Consider the following 17,443-nt stretch of genomic DNA (forward strand, 5'->3'; position numbering starts at 1 on the left):
TCATTAATGTTGTTGTAAGCTACTGTCATTACCTGCATCTCTCTCTCTCTCTGTCTCTCTCTGTCTCATTGTGTCATATGGATTACTGTTAATTTATTATGCTGATCTGTTCTGTACGACATCTATTGCACGTCTGTCCGTCCTGGAAGAGGGATCCCTCCTCAGTTGCTCTTCCTGAGGTTTCTACCGTTTTTTTTCCCCGTTAAAGGGGTTTTTTTTGGGGAGTTTTTCCTTATCCGCTGTGAGGGTCTTAAGGACAGAGGGATGTCGTATGCTGTAAAGCCCTGTGAGGCAAATTGTGATTTGTGATATTGGGCTTTATAAATAAAATTGAAAATTGAAAATTGAATTATATGGACAGTAATACAGAAGCAGCCATTGGCACGTCTTGGGCTCCCTCCACCATGGTTGATTAACATGCACATTAAGAAAGGGTCAATAAGTTTGTACCTGCATGGCTTTTATTTAGTGAGATTTATTTCACCTAGTAGCGACGATGTTTTGGACCATCATTCTGACACACACTGTGGTCATGACGGCTGGGGCTCAATCATCTGGTTCGCTCTATTCTATTCTATTAAGAGGTCCTCGCAAGCAGCTCCTTCCTGGCGGCGCTCCAGGCGTTTTCTCAACCCTTCTGCTTTTTTTTTTTAATTGTCAAGTTTCCAGTCTGTCTGCAGTTCAGTGGTATGCACACTGATCAGTTCTGGTAATCACAGTTCCCAGTTGTAAATGGTCTAATTTAATTCGAGCTGCCCTTCACAATTATATCCATCTCAGATTCACCATTCACGATTTCATCCAGGGTTCAACGCTAAGGTTTTTTTTCACTTACCCGGTTGGGCAAGTTGGTCAGAGATCTACTTGCCCAAAGTCAGTTTTTACTTGCTCTATAAAAATTGTTTAATTTAAGCGGCTATCAAATAACAAAGACTGCAGTTATTTTTATGTTATGTAATCTTTATTCACACTGTATTTATTAATTAAAACAAAATATGTCATGTATTGTAGCTTAATTCCTACACAAAAATGACAGTGTCAGGGCTTAAAGTGAAAAATTTGTCAGTCGTTATCCGCCTATAATTTTGCTCCCTACATGAGCCATGCTATTTATTTTTCACCCCTCTCTCCAGTTCTGCTGTATTAACACCGGGTTTAATATATTTTGCTTCCATCTCTCTGCCCTGCTCTACTCTACTTCAACGCTACTTAGCTCTCTCTCTACTCTACCAGTAGACTACCACATCCACCTGTTGCACAAAACTCACACAGCAGTGTTTCCCCTAGGATGGAGTTGTAGCAGCAGAGGTGAAGCACACACATGAAAAATAATTTTCACATGCGTGAAACTTTTTTGTACGCTTGCAAAGCACAGCCTGCTGGGATGTTTCTATGTATCTACTGGCACCAGAAGGGCTCTTTAGGACTAAGTACAGTACAGGCCAAAAGTTTGGACACACCCTCTCATTCAATGCGTTTTCTTTATTTTCATGACTATTTACATTGTAGATTCTCACTGAAGGCATCAAAACTATGAATGAACACATGTGGAGTTATGTACTTAACAAAAAAAGGTGAAATAACTGAAAACATGTTTTATATTCTAGTTTCTTCAAAATAGCCACCCTTTGCTCTGATTACTGCTTTGCACACTCTTGGCATTCTCTCCATGAGCTTCAAGAGGTAGTCACCTGAAATGGTTTTCCAACAGTCTTGAAGGAGTTCCCAGAGGTGTTTAGCACTTGTTGCACTTTGCCTTCACTCTGCGGTCCAGCTCACCCCAAACCATCTCGATTGGGTTCAGGTCCGGTGACTGTGGAGGCCAGGTCATCTGCCGCAGCACTCCATCACTCTCCTTCTTGGTCAAATAGCCCTTACACAGCCTGGAGGTGTGTTTGGGGTCATTGTCCTGTTGAAAAATAAATGATCGTCCAACTAAACGCAAACCGGATGGGATGGCATGTCGCTGCAGGATGCTGTGGTAGCCATGCTGGTTCAGTGTGCCTTCAATTTTGAATAAATCCCCAACAGTGTCACCAGCAAAACACCCCCACACCATCACACCTCCTCCTCCATGCTTCACAGTGGGAACCAGGCATGTGGAATCCATTCGTTCACCTTTTCTGCGTCTCACAAAGACACGGCGGTTGGAACCAAAGATCTCAAATTTGGACTCATCAGACCAAAGCACAGATTTCCACTGGTCTAATGTCCATTCCTTGTGTTTCTTGGCCCAAACAAATCTCTTCTGCTTGTTGCCTCTCCTTAGCAGTGGTTTCCTAGCAGCTATTTGACCATGAAGGCCTGATTGGCGCAGTCTCCTCTTAACAGTTGTTCTAGAGATGGGTCTGCTGCTAGAACTCTGTGTGGCATTCATCTGGTCTCTGATCTGAGCTGCTGTTAACTTGCGATTTCTGAGGCTGGTGACTGGGATGAACTTATCCTCAGAAGCAGAGGTGACTCTTGGTCTTCCTTTCCTGGGTCGGTCCTCATGTGTGCCAGTTTCGTTGTAGCGCTTGATGGTTTTTGCGACTCCACTTGGGGACACATTTAAAGTTTTTGCAATTTTCCGGACTGACTGACCTTCATTTCTTAAAGTAATGATGGCCACTGGTTTTTCTTTAGTTAACTGATTGGTTCTTGCCATAATATGAATTTTAACAGTTGTCCAATAGGGCTGTCGGCTGTGTATTAACCTGACTTCTGCACAACACAACTGATGGTCCCAACCCCATTGATAAAGCAAGAAATTCCACTAATTAACCCCGATAAGGCACACCTGTGAAGTGGAAACCATTTCAGGTGACTACCTCTTGAAGCTCATGGAGAGAATGCCAAGAGTGTGCAAAGCAGTAATCAGAGCAAAGGAAGGCTATTTTGAAGAATCTAGAATATAAAACATGTTTTCAGTTATTTCACCTTTTTTTGTTAAGTACATAACTCCACATGTGTTCATTCATAGTTTTGATGCCTTCAGTGAGAATCTACAATGTAAGTAGTCATGAAAATAAAGAAAACGCATTGAATGAGAAGGTGTGTCCAAACTTTTGGCCTGTACTGTACATACAGTACATGTGTGCACAGTAATGAGCAGGTGAAATGTCTGTCTAGCTTACATATGAGGTGTCTCAAGATTTAGGAACATACAATTTTATTGAATATAATAAAAGTAAAAAGTCACATGACATGCTGCTGTTTTGTGCTATGACCTATTTAAGTGTTGGAAGTTGTTATTTACGTGACAACGCCTGAACGCAACACAAGCTCAGCACAAGTGCCATGCTACGCTGCTGTGTGACCAGCTGTTTGTCTGTGCGTAACAGCAGTCTGTTGGTTATTTACACAGTGTCCATAACAATAACTTTGTCAGCTGACAAACTGCACCGGGCTCGGGGTCAGGTTTGGTCAGGAAAATGCGGCCCGAGCCGCTCTAGCGTGCTCACCTGTGTGTGTGGCGGAACTCCACCGTGCGCGATACAGAGAGCAGAGGAGAATTGTTCACGCGTGACCATGTAGAGACAGAAATGACACGATGACATAACACCACAAATAGTATATTGTTCTGTTATTATATGAAGCATCCGTCGCAGGGCTGTGGGCAGGACATTGTTACACAGCTGTGCCTGTGACTTCAGGCAGAGAGACCGCTGCATCAGAGCCGAAGGAGCACGTTTTAAAATATGTTTATTTTATCAATTAGTTATTAACTTTTACTATTTTTAGCAACTTGCCCGATCGGGCAAGTGAGTTGTTAGTTTACATTCCCGGGTTTTACTTGCCCCGGGCAATCGGGCAATCCTTATTGTTGAGCCCTGTCATCCATGAATTGGCCCGGAACATGCCTCAATCCCGTCATGCAGAGCAGCATGTAATGCAGCCTCTAATCAGCCCCATCTTTTCCTGTTTTCACGCACTTTAAGGACATGTATAGTAGTTGTCAACTCATTTGAGCTCAGCAAGTAGCTGCGTGATCGCCCCCTCATGCACATGGCATCATTGTGCCATGTCGCTCTGTTCGTTTTTACAGTGATCCAGAACATCATTCGTCGACTGCATCTATTTGGGCAATAATCTTGATCCACTTATTGTTGAGATAGATGCATCTAGCTTTGCACTTCCCAGTCAGTGTTGGTAATATCTATTAAGGCTGAGCAATACAGGGAGGAGGAAAATATATAAACGAATAAATAAATAAATTCATCACTTTAAAAGAAATAAATAAATAATGACAATAAAATAAAATTAAATAAATAAATAAAAAATGATCAATATAACATACAAAGACAGGGATCAAGGACCAGGGCAGAATTTTTTTCTTAGGAAATACCCACTGGTTTTTGGGGGGAGCTAGGTATGGCTCCATTCTAGCACCAATTCATAAATCAAATTTCTGCTCCCCAAATTCTCACTAACTCATGCAAATAGCTGGTGGTGGTCTTTTGTAGTTTCCTCTTCTGCTACCTTCAATCAAATCCCAGTTAAGGTTTGTCCTATTGCCCACCTTTATATTCGATGGAGCGACAGTCATGCATCAGCCAATTGCCATTTCTGTTTGGTTATCTTATTGCTATTGCATCATTGCTGACCTGAAATTTGCTTGTTGTGCAGTCCTATGTTCCTTGCACTCGTTCATGTTTCCAATTCCGTCTGCCTCAGTTCGGTTAGGATGGCTGTCATTTATCCCACGTTCCCTCAATACCCATGCTCTACGCGTTCTCACGCTGTTTGCACAATCATCCGTGGCCCTCCAACTACATACTGCATGCACGAACACCTGCTCATCCGCTAGTGCTCACCTATCATTTTATAATCCTCAATCATGCATCACCCATGAGTATTCCATTTTGGTTATATAATCACAAATTCTATCTGCCAATTCTCTATCTGCTGGTCCTGGGACATATTCTGCTGTATTCATTTATTCAAGTTGGCCGTGATTTAATGCAATTTCATTGGTTTATTTCCTTTTACCTCGTTCGCCTGATCTCTTGCTCATTTGCATGGTCTTTGGGACCTCACGCAAATGCACAATCACGGTTGTGGGACCTCATGCTGCATGCACTAACAACCTTAGTCTTCGGACCTCATAGATGCTCTACCATGTTCTGTGGGACCTCATGCTGTATGCACTAACAACCTCAGTCTTCTGACCTCTGGCAAATGCTCTATCATGTTCTGTGGGAACTCATGCTGCATGCTCTTACACCCCTGGTCTTCAGGACCTCATGCCAATGCCCCACCATGGTCTGTGGGACCTCATGCTTTATGCTCTGCCTCCCTCGGTCTTCAGGACCTCATGCAAATGCCCCATCATGGTCCATAAGACCTTATGCTGTACGCCCTAACACCCTCGGTCTTCAGACCTCATGCAAATATCCCCTTCTTGATCTGTGGACCCCATGCTGTATGCTCCAACACCCCTGGTCTTCGGGACCTCATGCAAATGCCCCCATGGTGTGTGGACCTCATGCACCACACCAAGGTCGTTGGACCGCCTCAGAATGTTTCCCCTGCAACACTTAATTTTCTTTGGTCAGAGGGACCCACTTCATTTCTGTTTTGTCATATCGGACGTAATTTATGTTTGGTCGTCGGACCTTATTTTAATTTATCCATTTTATTTAAGTTGGTCTTCCGACCTTAGTTTCTGTTTGGTCATGTGACCTTTTATTTTGTTCGGCGTTCCGACCTTTTATTTTGTTCTACTGATGGTCTTTAGGACTCCAGCTTGTGCACCCAGGTCTACGGGACCTCATGCTTATACACGGTAATTTCTTTTTGGCCGACGGGCCATAATTTCTGTTTGTCAAGATGACTTTAATCTCTTTTTGGTCGCTGGATCTTATTTTACTTTCACCATTTTATTTGAGTTGGTCTTATGATCTTAATTTTCATTCGGTCTTCTGACCTTTTATTTACGTTTGGTCTTTATTGATCTTTTATTGTTTTCTGCATACATAGGCCCAGGTCACTAGGACCCAGGGGTCGCGTTAACCCGATATTCTCGGTCATTGACCGTTTTTTTACAACAATGACCGGAAAATCTGAAGGCTGTCGGTCATTTTGACCGGTTTCAATTACCACCCCTGCCCACATGGCGGTGGAGTGCACAGCCAGTGGCTGCCGTTTTCACACTGCAGAGAAAAAGTCATTCATCTGCTTCATGTAGCGTTGTTGAGCCCTGGACACACCGGACGCGTAGTGCCGCTGAAGTCCTGCGAGTGTACTCGCAGGTGCTTGACTGTCCACACAGGCAGCACATTTCTCCTGCGCTCTCCGCGCCGGTTAAACATCGACTCCACTCGTCTGTTCCCATCAGTACTCACATCACATTTTCACATCAACAGGTCATTTTAAACATGGGTAAGTCCATATTTTAATCGTTTTTTATAACGTAATAAATTAATTACAATTTGTCATTGCATATCCATGTATTGAGTGTGTTGGATAAACACTGAGCATATTGTTATTGACAATTTTATTTATGTAGTTATGTCTTGGTGACACAAAATTAAAATTGTAATGAAGTGATTGGGGTATTGAAAAATGTGTTCGGTTATGCACTGTTGTGTTATTTTAAATTATAAACACGGTATGCTCGCGTGAAAAATAGACCAGATGCCGAGCTGAAACGCTGCCTCCGCGGGCGCTCTGCTCTGTTCAGCGGCCTGTGTGGACAGTCAGATAGGTTAACATGGGCGCCGACTGAAAACTGCCTCCGCTGCTGCGCACTGCTCTTCGGTTCCGCGTCCGGTGTGTCCAGAATGGCACGGGTGTGTGGATGTCTGTTCATCTTTTCGTTCATGTCCTTATTAATGCACACTTTATAACTTGCTTGTTGGATTTATTAAAAACGAACAAATGAAAACTAAATGTCTTTGAATATCTTAAAGGAAAATTAAAATGACCAGTAAAAATAGATTATGACCGGATTTTTATGACCCTGTCGGTCAAAATGACCGGCGACGAAAAGTCTAGTGCGACGTCTGCTAGGACCTCGCACCAGTCATGTTAATTTCACCCTTTCACCCTTAATTTCTGTTGCTGTCATGCTGAAAAATGCTGACTTTAATTTATGTTTGGTTGCCCCACCTTTGCCTTTTGTTTGCATTATCCTAAGTTGGGTCTTCTGACCTTAATTTACGTTTGGTCTATGATCTTTCATTTCTGTTGGTCCAAGGTGACCTTTTATTTCGTTTAACATATAGACACCATGGCCTCCAGAATCATGCCATCCCAGCCTTCCCTCTGCCATATGACCTCATCCCCTGCCCCTGCCATTTCACCCTAGCTTCATCTCGGTGGTTAGATCTATCCAAGCCTCCCTCTGCCACTTCCCTTCCATGCTAATCTCACATCCCCTGTTTTCTAGATAGCAGCTCCCTATTTGTTGTCCCTGTCTCATCCCAGGGTTTCCCCCAGTGCTTCATAGGCCTGGCGGGCCGCCAGGCTTTTCTTGCCCCCCCGCCAGGCTAAGCGTCACTCTTGTTTATGTATTTTAAATAGGTTTTTTTATGCACCAAAACAGTGATACCAAAGACAGGATACAGAGCTTTTAACCGCATCTGGTGATACGGTTGAAAGCGCAATGGCGACATCTTATGGTCGATATGTGAACACATAGGGGGTGAGAGGTCAGGTGTATTTTCCATCACCTGAACGCCCAAAACCTCTACCTGTCTACACACTAACAACTTTTACGTGACATGTCACGGAGAAAGGGTCAAAAAACGTTCACCCCCAGGCCAAGGGGAGTGCATCCCCGGTGAGCCGACCGAGCCGCGGCTCGATGATGAGGCAGAGCCAGTGCGAGTTAGCATGGATGTTAGCACGTCGTCGGAGCAGCCTTCTGCGAGCCGCAATGGTAAACATCGAACTAGCGGATTTAATCCAAAATGGTTAGCTGACCCTAAATTTAGCAGATGGCTCTACAAGACCGAGTATGGTAAGCATGTTTTGTACTATATTAAAATATTAACAATATTATGCTCACTAATTTCATGTTGGTTTAGCAAATTTTGCTATTACATTCAGCATTAGATACGCTTCGTTTTGTAGCTGTGGCTTTTTTTGTGTCGTTCTTAGGTATGTTTAGCCGGGTGTGTCGCAACCACCGCCAGCGGGCAACGCAAGGATCCTCAACCAGAGTCTTCATTGAAGCTCCATGTACAACTTATAGGCAAGATGTGCTAAACGCACATATTGGGTCTCTACACCATCGCACTAGCATTGAGATGGCAGCAAGCAAAAGCAAAAGTAACCAATAAATAATGTAAATACAGTACACTGACTAAAATGAAATATCTATTATAAAATAACTAATAGCTTTCACGTTTTTCATGTTGTAGGTTTGTCAATCACTGAAGCCTTTGAGCCAGTGATTAACATGGAGCACGAGGCAATAATTGGTGGGTTTAAATGCCTTTACTGGCTGCTAAAACATGAAATTGCCCACCATACAATTTATGGAGCCTTGCTTGAACTTGCCAAATTACTTGGCTGTGACTACTTCTCCAAACTTCAGGTAAATTATTTGAATGTATATTTTGTGGTGTTGACAAAGTTTTGAAAACACTATAAATGTTAAGTGTTATATTACTCTTTCTATCTTTTTTAGATTGACAAGAGGACCAATTATAGATCCCACAAAATTGTTGATGAAATGTTGGAGATCCTGGCCAGTGTTGTGGAAAAACCAATTCTAGAGGCCATCCGACTCTCTACTGCCATTAGCCTTGAGGTCGATGAGTCCACAGATATGTCCATGACCAGGCAACTGGATATACATATTAGGTACTACTACGGTACTACTAATTTTACAATGAATATAAATCTGACCTTATGCTGGATAAATGAAAATAATATTAATAAAACATTTTTTAGGTACCTGGACAGAGAAGGCCAACTTTTTTGTCAGTTTCTTGACATGGTGCAACTAAATGATGGGAAGGCAGATACCATTGCAGAGGCCATTCGTGAGGTGATCACAGTCAAAGCCATACCAACAGCTCGAATTTTTGGTTTGGGGACAGATGGTGCTGCTGTGATGACAGGTAAGAACTGAAAATAAGTTTAATTTGAGGTATAGTTACTATTTATCTTTAACTAAGTACTGATTATTGTAATATCTATCTTTAAGGACGCCAGAATGGTGTTGCCAAACAGCTGACAGACTCCTGGCCACAGCTAGTGTCTGTGCACTGTGCAGCACACCGCCTTGCTCTTGCGTGCAAAGACGCTGCAGACAACGTGCCATTCATGAAAACGTTCCGAGGGCACCTTCAAGACCTGCACATTTATTTTAGAAACAGTGCCAATCGCACAGCTGTGCTGAAAGCAGCTTCCAGTGTTTTAGGAGTGGACAGCCTGAAAATAACTGTAAGCAATCTAATTTTTCTTTGAGACAAACTGTTTGCAAAAATGGGCTATATAAATTGCCTTTTCCTGCCTTGCCTTTTCTACATTTTAAGATAATTTTCCACACCACTGTCTTTGATTTTATGTGTCCTCTTTATATGTTCTTTGGACATTAAGGGGTGAAGGACACAAGATGGCTGTCCCAAGACACAGCCATTTCAACTCTTCAGAGGAATGTGGCAGCTGTGCTGGCAGCTCTTGCTGAGGAAGCAGAGAAGAAGGACCCTGTAGCAAGGGGCCTTTATACATACTGTGCAACAGGTTTGTGGCTGCTGTCCACCTCCAGGCAGATGTCCTTCCCCACCTGACACGGCTTTCAAAGCTTTTCCAAAAGGAAGAAGTCAATTTTTTGGCTATCAAGAAACACGTAAGTTGATTTTAAATGAGTACACATACACTTGTTTATGGAAAACTATGAAAAGCAAAAACAATATAGCTTTCACATATTCATTTAATATTTTAGGTGCCATTCGACAAATCAAGGAGGCAGGAGACAAGCAGCCTCCAGGGTCATATCTCAGTGGGTTGGAAGATAGAGTGAAAAGCCTCAACATACAGGCAGAGGAGAGGAGAAGCCACAGGGGTGATCATTTTGACCTCACCTCTTTTTGGACCCGTTTTCGCACTCAGGTATTGAATATTCAATGTTTCAAGTTACAAACTTAAAAAATAGTATAATAACCTGTAATTTTACTAATTTAAAAAATCATATTTTCAAAAGGTAATGGAGCCATACTTGGACCATCTCATTGAGCACCTTGAGAGGAGATTCCCACAGATGAACATCCTAGGTGCATTTAACATACTCAGCCCACAAGCAGTGGAGAGGGGAGATGATGACTTTCAAGGGAACTTACAACTGCTTGCCCAAAAATTTCCAGCTTCAAGGTTCATGTGGGCCAGGGCATCTTTAAGGTAAGCAGCAGAAGCAAAATGTTGAATGGATTTCTTAGAAATGTTTTTTTTTTTTTTTTTTTTTAACTTCTGTTTTCCTAACAATTTTTACTCTGCTTTATCCTACTAGGATAAGTCACAGTTGGAGGTAATGCAGGAGCTGGTCTCTGACTTTGATGAGCTGAAGCTCCTGTACCCAAACCTGGCCCAGCTCTCTGCCACTGCACTGACAATTCCTGTGTCACGTGTCAACTGCGAGAGAGATTTCTCAGCTATGAACAGGGTGAGTATTTTGTTTTCACTTTTCTGCTAGCAGTTTAAGTAGGTACACATTTGTTTAATGTCAGTTATGTGATTATTTTTCAATAGATCAAGACAGACCTCAGGAACAGGCTGCAGGGGAAAAGCCTAACTGCCTGCCTCCGCATCAAAATAAATGGTCCCTCTGTGGCTGAGCTTGACTACAATAAGGCTCTGGAAGAGTTCTTTGAAAAGCCCAGACGGATTGCTTGCACTGATCCAACCTGCACCATGTGCAGCAAAAAGTAGAAGAGGTCACACAACACAGCATACCTCTTCAGCCTCTGAGTTCCTTGGTTTTACCCCTTGGCCATGTTTGCACTTTTATATTTATGTTAATTTATTTTACTTTTAAATGTGACCAGCAATGGCTTGTTTTAAGATTCACTAGGATTTAACTTGAGTGAAAACAATTGATATTATTTATTTTAACTGTATTTTTTTTGTGTTTGTTAAAACCGTATTTCAAGATTGTGCCTTTTTGTAAGACTCTACGTTTAAGTATTGTTAATAAATGGCTTATAATAACTTTTTTTTTTTTAACAAAAACACGGTGGGCCGCCGGTGGGCTTCTCTACCACCAGGCTTAGCAAGTTTTCTGGGGGAAACCCTGCATCCTGACCATATGTTCTCATCAAGGTTAAATTACCCCATTCAGGAGCCATGCAGGCCTTCAAATGTGTCCTTTCACATTCACTGCCTCCTCGTTTCAGTTTGTCCATGCTTCTTCTGCAATGCATTCCCTACTAATCTTTATCTGCTTGTTTTGTTAGAAGCCTGTTGCCTCCCGGTAAGGTAAGGATTGCCTCACATCATACGGTTTGTCGTCCCTCTCACTCCTCACACTGTTTTGGGGGGTTCCCTAATTGGCTACGGATCCATCACCCTCCTTATAGCTCACCATCTCGAAGGGGTCTAATCGCCAAAGACTTTTCACATTTTCACATTCCATTCTCATGTGCATTTGTAATTAAATATTTTCTTTCCTAACCAAAACATGTCTCTCCTGATTGAAATCTTGTTAGACATTTGTGTGAAGTTTTGTTATAATTAGCATAAGAAGTTTTGAGTTATAGCCAAAACAATGTTTTGTGAGGTCACACTGACCTTGACCTTTGACCACCAAATTCTAATCAGTTTGTTCTTCAGTCCAAGTGGATGTTTGTGCCAAATTTGAAGAAATTCCCTGATCCTCCTGAGGGATTCTTGAGATATCGCATTCACAAAAATGGGTCGTACGTATGTATGGACGGACAGACAACCCAAAAGCATACTGCCTCTGGCCGGCATGGAGGCATAAAAAAGGCAATAAAAAGACATTTGTTAAAATATTTTTTAACCAAAGTCAGAGATGTGTTTGAAAATGACATCATGAAACACACCCACATCATCTGTGCGAGTTCATTACCAAGTAAGTCAGTCATCATTTAGAAAGTAATGTGAAAGGTGAAACTAATAACATGAATGATGGCTCCATTCTATTTGCCTGTCTCAGTAGTTTTACAGCACACCAGAGCCCTGGACCTGGGACACCTACATGGAACGCAGTCATTAATTATATTATTAGTTAAACCCGTTCTTTGTCTGTTCTGACATGTCAGAATGTCAGCTCTGAAAAATCTCTATGGCTGCTAACAGTGTAAAGTGAAGATGTAAAGTGAAGTGAAGACCACACTCATACACATGTGCTGCTGTTAAGTTACTGTGATGTGTTGATGGAAAAGGTACTGAGGGCTTATGACACTGTGATATTTAATGTGATATTGATAAGTAGTGAAGAGCCCTGAGCATTATTTATAGCGAGTCTGCATTTTCTCAGTCCATGTGACTGACTGCCTGACTGTGTGCATGGTGCCGACTGACCTGAACTGAGTACAGCCCTGACAGCAGTGGCCAATACTGGCCTGCCTGATGAATGTCAATACATCTGAATTTCCATGATGAGGAGGGACACACACACACACACACACACACACACACTATGAAGGATATCACATTCACTCATTAAGAGCTTCTGACAGCATCATTTACTGTTGAGTTGATGCGAGGCAGTCAGCGGGAGAATCCACGTCCAAGCCGTCCCAACCCCAGGGGAGACAAGCCAAGGCTGAGGAAGTGTGACCAGGAGGCGCCAACCCAAATACAGACCCCCCAGCAGGGCAAGCCGAGGTCACCCCCACGGCGCCGACCTCTGATAAAGCAGGATCGTTGCAAATGTTGGACCTGTGGACAGGAGGGTCATTTATCGTGGAACTGCCCCAGCAACAAGGAGTCCATGCCGACAGCTGGGTCAGCCGATGCCCAACGGAAGACCAGCAGCTATCTCACCACCTGCTGGGCCTGTGAGGACACAAAAGCCTCCAAGCTTCCCATTAGAATAGCAGGCCATGATGCAGAGGCTCTACTGGACTCCGGAAGTTCTGTCACCCTTTTAAGGCCGGAACTGACGACTGGACCCCAGGGGCCCCCTATTCCAGTCTCCTGTGTCCATGGGGACTCACGGGACTGCCCCACCACTAACATCCAGGTACAGACCACGAGGGGCGCCTTTGAAATAAGGGCTGGGGTGGTGAAGAATCTGCCGGTACCAGTACTCATAGGGTGAGACTGTCACATATTTTGGCATTTGTGGGTGTATTGCAAGCGAAACAGTGCAAGGAAGAAACCCCGGAGTGCCCGGAAAGTCAAGCCATTGCCGGCCTGTGAAGCGCCCTCTGGGGTCCCCGGCTCATCTGAAGAGGAGACTGTGACGATGCTCCCGGACCAGCAGGGGTCCTGGGGGAAGGAAATCCTGTATCCAATGAAGCCTCTTCAGAGGAAGTGTTGTCTGAGGCCTTCTTGGAATTCCCCCTTGTGGAGGAGAACGGGGCCCGCAGTTTGGGACCGCCCAGTTAGAGGACCCCAACCTGGTACAAGCCGGAAGGAACGTGGTAGAAGTCGAAGGGAAACGTGTCGAAGGGGTGAGTGTGATCACATTTCCAGATTTTATTGTGAAAAACGGCCTTTTGTACAGGGTGGTTAAAAAGAGAGAACTCATTGTTGAACAGTTATTGGTCCCAGAATGTTATGGTCCCAAAGTGTTACACCTCGCCCATTCACACCTGTTGGGAGCTCACTTGGGGGTAGAGAAAACCTACAACAGAATCCTGGGCCATTTTGTACTGGCCAGGCGTGAAGAGGGCTGGCCAGGATTACTGCAAAAGCTGCGTAGAATGCCAGAAGATAGCCCCAAAGGTAAACTACCAGAATCCTTTGATTCCTCTACCCATAATTGACACCCCCTTCCAGAGAGTGGCCATGGATATAGTGGGTTCCCTTCCAAAGTCCAGTAGGGGGCATCGATATATCCTAGTCATCAAGGATTATGCCACTCGCTACCTTGAAGCTATCCCATTACGTGCTGCTAATACTAAAACAGCGGCCAGAGAGTTGTTCCTCCTCTTCGGTCGAGTTGGCATCGTAAAGGAGGTCCTAATGGAAACTGCTTCATGTCACAAGTGATGAAAGGGATGTGCAAGTTGTTGAAGGTGTGAAAACGTCTGTGCACCACCCGCAGACAGATGGTCTTGTTGAGCGGTTTAATAAGACTCTCAAACAAATGCTGAGAAAGGTTATTGATGTTAATGGGAAGAACTGGGACCAACTAATTCCTTTCGTCTTGTTTTCCATACGAGAAGTTCCACAGGCATCTACAGGGTTTTCACCGTTCGAGCTGCTGGATGGACGGAGGCCCAGCGGCATGCTGGATCTAGCCAAAAAAGCCTGGGAGCAACAGCTGTCCCCCACCACTCCATCATAGAGTATGTTGACCAGATGCAGGACAGGATGGGCAAGATATTGCACTAAAAATGACTTGTAGCCTGTACATTTTGTTTTAATGGTTTTTAGCACATTTTTTCCTAGTGAAAACTAGCATAATCATACACTGAACAAAAATATAAACGCAACACTTTTGTTTTTGCTCCCATTTTTCATGAGCTGAGCTCAAAGATCTAAAACATTTTCTATACACACAAAAGACACAAGATTTCTCTCAAATATTGTTCACAAATCTGTCTAAATCTGTGTTAGTGAGCACTTCTCCTTTGCCGAGATAATCCATCCCACCTCACAGGTGTGGCATATCAAGATGCTGACAAGACAGCATGATTATTGCACAGGTGTGCCTTAGGCTGGCCACAATAAAAGGCCACTCTAAAATGTTCAGTTTTATCACACAACACAATGCCACAGATGTCGCAAGTTTTGAGGGAGCGTGCAATTGGCATGCTGACTGCAGGAATGTCCACCAGAGCTGTTGCCCGTGAATTGAAAGTTCATTTCTCTACCATAAGCCATCTCCAAAGGCGTTTCAGACAATTTGGCAGTACATCCAACCGGCCTCACAACTGCAGACCACGTGTAACCACACCAGCCCAGGACCTCCACATCCAGCATGTTCACCTCCAAGATCGTCTGAGACCAGCCACCCGGACAGCTGCTGCAACAATCAGTTTGCATAACCAAAGAATTTCTGCACAAACTGTCAGAAACCATCTCAGGGAAGCTCATCTGCATGCTCGTCGTCCTCATCGGGGTCTCGACCTGACTGCAGTTCATCATCGTAACCGACATGAGTGGGCAAATGCTCACATTCGATGGCGTCTGGCACGTTGGAGAGGTGTTCTCTTCACGGATGAATCCCGGTTTTCACTGTTCAGGGCAGATGGCAGACAGCGTGTGTGGCGTCGTGTAGTTGAGCGGTTTGCTGATGTCAACGTTGTGGATCGAGTGGCCCACGGTGGCGGTGGGGTTATGGTATGGGCAGGCGTATGGTATGGACAGCGAACACAGGTGCATTTTATTGATGGCATTTTGAATGCACAGAGATACCGTGACGAGATCCTGAGGCCCATTGTTGTGCCATTCATCCACGACCATCACCTCATGTTGCAGCATGATAATGCACAGCCCCATGTTGCAAGGATCTGTACACAATTCCTGGAAGCTGAAAACATCCCAGTTCTTGCATGGCCAGCATACTCACCGGACATGTCACCCATTGAGCATGTTTGGGATGCTCTGGATCGGCGTATACGACAGCATGTTCCAGTTCCTGCCAATATCCAGCAACTTCGCACAGCCATTGAAGAGGAGTGGACCAACATTCCACAGGCCACAGTCAACAACCTGATCAACTCTATGCGAAGGAGATGTGTTGCACTGCGTGAGGCAAATGGTGGTCACACCAGATACTGACTGGTTTTCTGACCCCCCCAGACCCCCCCAATAAAGCAAAACTGCACATTTCAGAGTGGTCTTTTATTGTGGCCAGCCTAAGGCACACCTGTGCAATATTCATGCTGTCTTATCAGCATCTTGATAGGCCACACCTGTGAGGTGGGATGGATTATCTCGGCAAAAGGAGAAGTGCTCACTAACACAGATTTAGACAGATTTGTGAACAATATTTGAGGGAAATGGTCTTTTGTGTATATAGAAAATGTTTTAGATCTTTGAGTTCAGCTCATGAAAAATGGGAGCAAAAACAAAAGTGTTGTGTTTATATTTTTGTTCAGTGTAGTTAACCATAGCTATCAATGCACTCTGCTAACCAAGCTAGCTGCTAGCGTTGGGAGCTAGCTCTCGTTAAAATATGGTCACTTCTCTCTCAAAAACCAATCTGGTGACGGCAAAAATACCAAACTTAAGGCTTCAAAACAGGAAACCAGAAAAAAAAAAGGGGTGGCGTCACAGTGGCTACATCCGTGATTTTACACAGTCTATGGTTTTGTCACCATATCTGGAGAAGGTTTTGGTACCTGAAAACTAACACTACCAGGTATTGCAAACATGATAAAAATTTAAGTGTAAAAGAAGTGCAGTAACTCACTCTGGGGAAGATGGCGGCCAAAGAACAGATTGTCAGGATGAGAAGCAGGACCTCTCCCACTGCAAAGGTGATGTAGTTTGCAATCAGCCTGTTCCACAATACATGAACACACAGAAAAACCATTACTGGCTGCAGTTAACAAGTCCAGACTCTCTAACATCTGTATTAAGTAATTAACAGCTGCATGCTGAGGGGACAGAAAACCTTACTGCTAAGAGCAATATTACTGTGAGCTGGGCTTATAAAAATGTTTAAGATCCCAAGTGTGGAGGACCCCTCACAGTAAAGAGTAAATTATTATATGAATAAGATCACCTTGCTAATTACAGTTTGTGAGAATACTTGAGGCCTTGTGAACTGACCAGGGGTCTATGAGTGCCTCCATAGCTGCAGTGAAGAGCAGGACCACACAGGAGCAGCAAAAAGCAGCTCCGCTCTGTTTCTCCTTCTCCACAGAGTACCGAGTCTCCAGGTCTGGATCCACAAACCTCAGGGAAAGTCTGTTGGTGTGTTTCCCCTTCAGACTGATGAGACAAGTAAGCTTTAGCACATATAATCACAATTTTGTATTGGGGAATATATAATACGTAAGACAAGATATCATTACACCATTGAAAACTGATGCATCTACTTGCACCCCACACTGTGATTTGCATTTTGTGCAACTAAGTCAAGTTTGGGAGAAAACTGCTGCACTGATTTGTGCGTCTAAGTATCGAACTTTACTTTGTACTTTTCTGGTTCTGACCAAAATTCGACCTTAGCATCAAAAACAGTTTGGTACTGAAACTGGTATCATCTGGCTTGGCTTCTTTGTATAACTGAAAACAGGGTTTTGTATGATTTTTTTTTTAATATTTCACCAAGTAATTAACCTGAACAAGTCTAATTTTGGTATTGCTACAGAAACTGAGGTATCACTGCAGTGGTATTAAGACATTTCCAACAAAACCCAGCTCT

General features: G+C 43.7%; 1 protein-coding gene and 1 long non-coding RNA gene across 8 annotated transcripts in view; one reads left to right on the forward strand and one right to left on the reverse strand.

The window, feature by feature from the left end:
* The window catches only part of adcy3a (adenylate cyclase 3a), a 158,915-nt gene that overhangs the window by 67,837 nt on the left and 73,635 nt on the right, over positions 1–17,443 (reverse strand). For all 7 annotated transcript variants that reach the window (XM_033638945.2, XM_033638946.2, XM_078172048.1 and 4 more), the window contains 2 exons: positions 16,846–17,007; positions 16,484–16,571 (listed from right to left, as the gene is read on the reverse strand). In XM_033638945.2, the coding sequence (XP_033494836.2) occupies positions 16,484–16,571; positions 16,846–17,007 (250 nt within the window). The remainder of the gene's footprint in view (positions 1–16,483; positions 16,572–16,845; positions 17,008–17,443) is intronic.
* On the forward strand, positions 8,798–12,973 carry LOC144464548 (uncharacterized). The gene is made up of 2 exons (XR_013492262.1): positions 8,798–9,784; positions 9,881–12,973. It is a non-coding gene; the product is annotated as an uncharacterized LOC144464548 (long non-coding RNA).

The sequence above is a fragment of the Epinephelus lanceolatus genome, chromosome 10, assembly GCF_041903045.1.
Source record: "Epinephelus lanceolatus isolate andai-2023 chromosome 10, ASM4190304v1, whole genome shotgun sequence".
NCBI lineage: Eukaryota > Metazoa > Chordata > Actinopteri > Perciformes > Serranidae > Epinephelus > Epinephelus lanceolatus.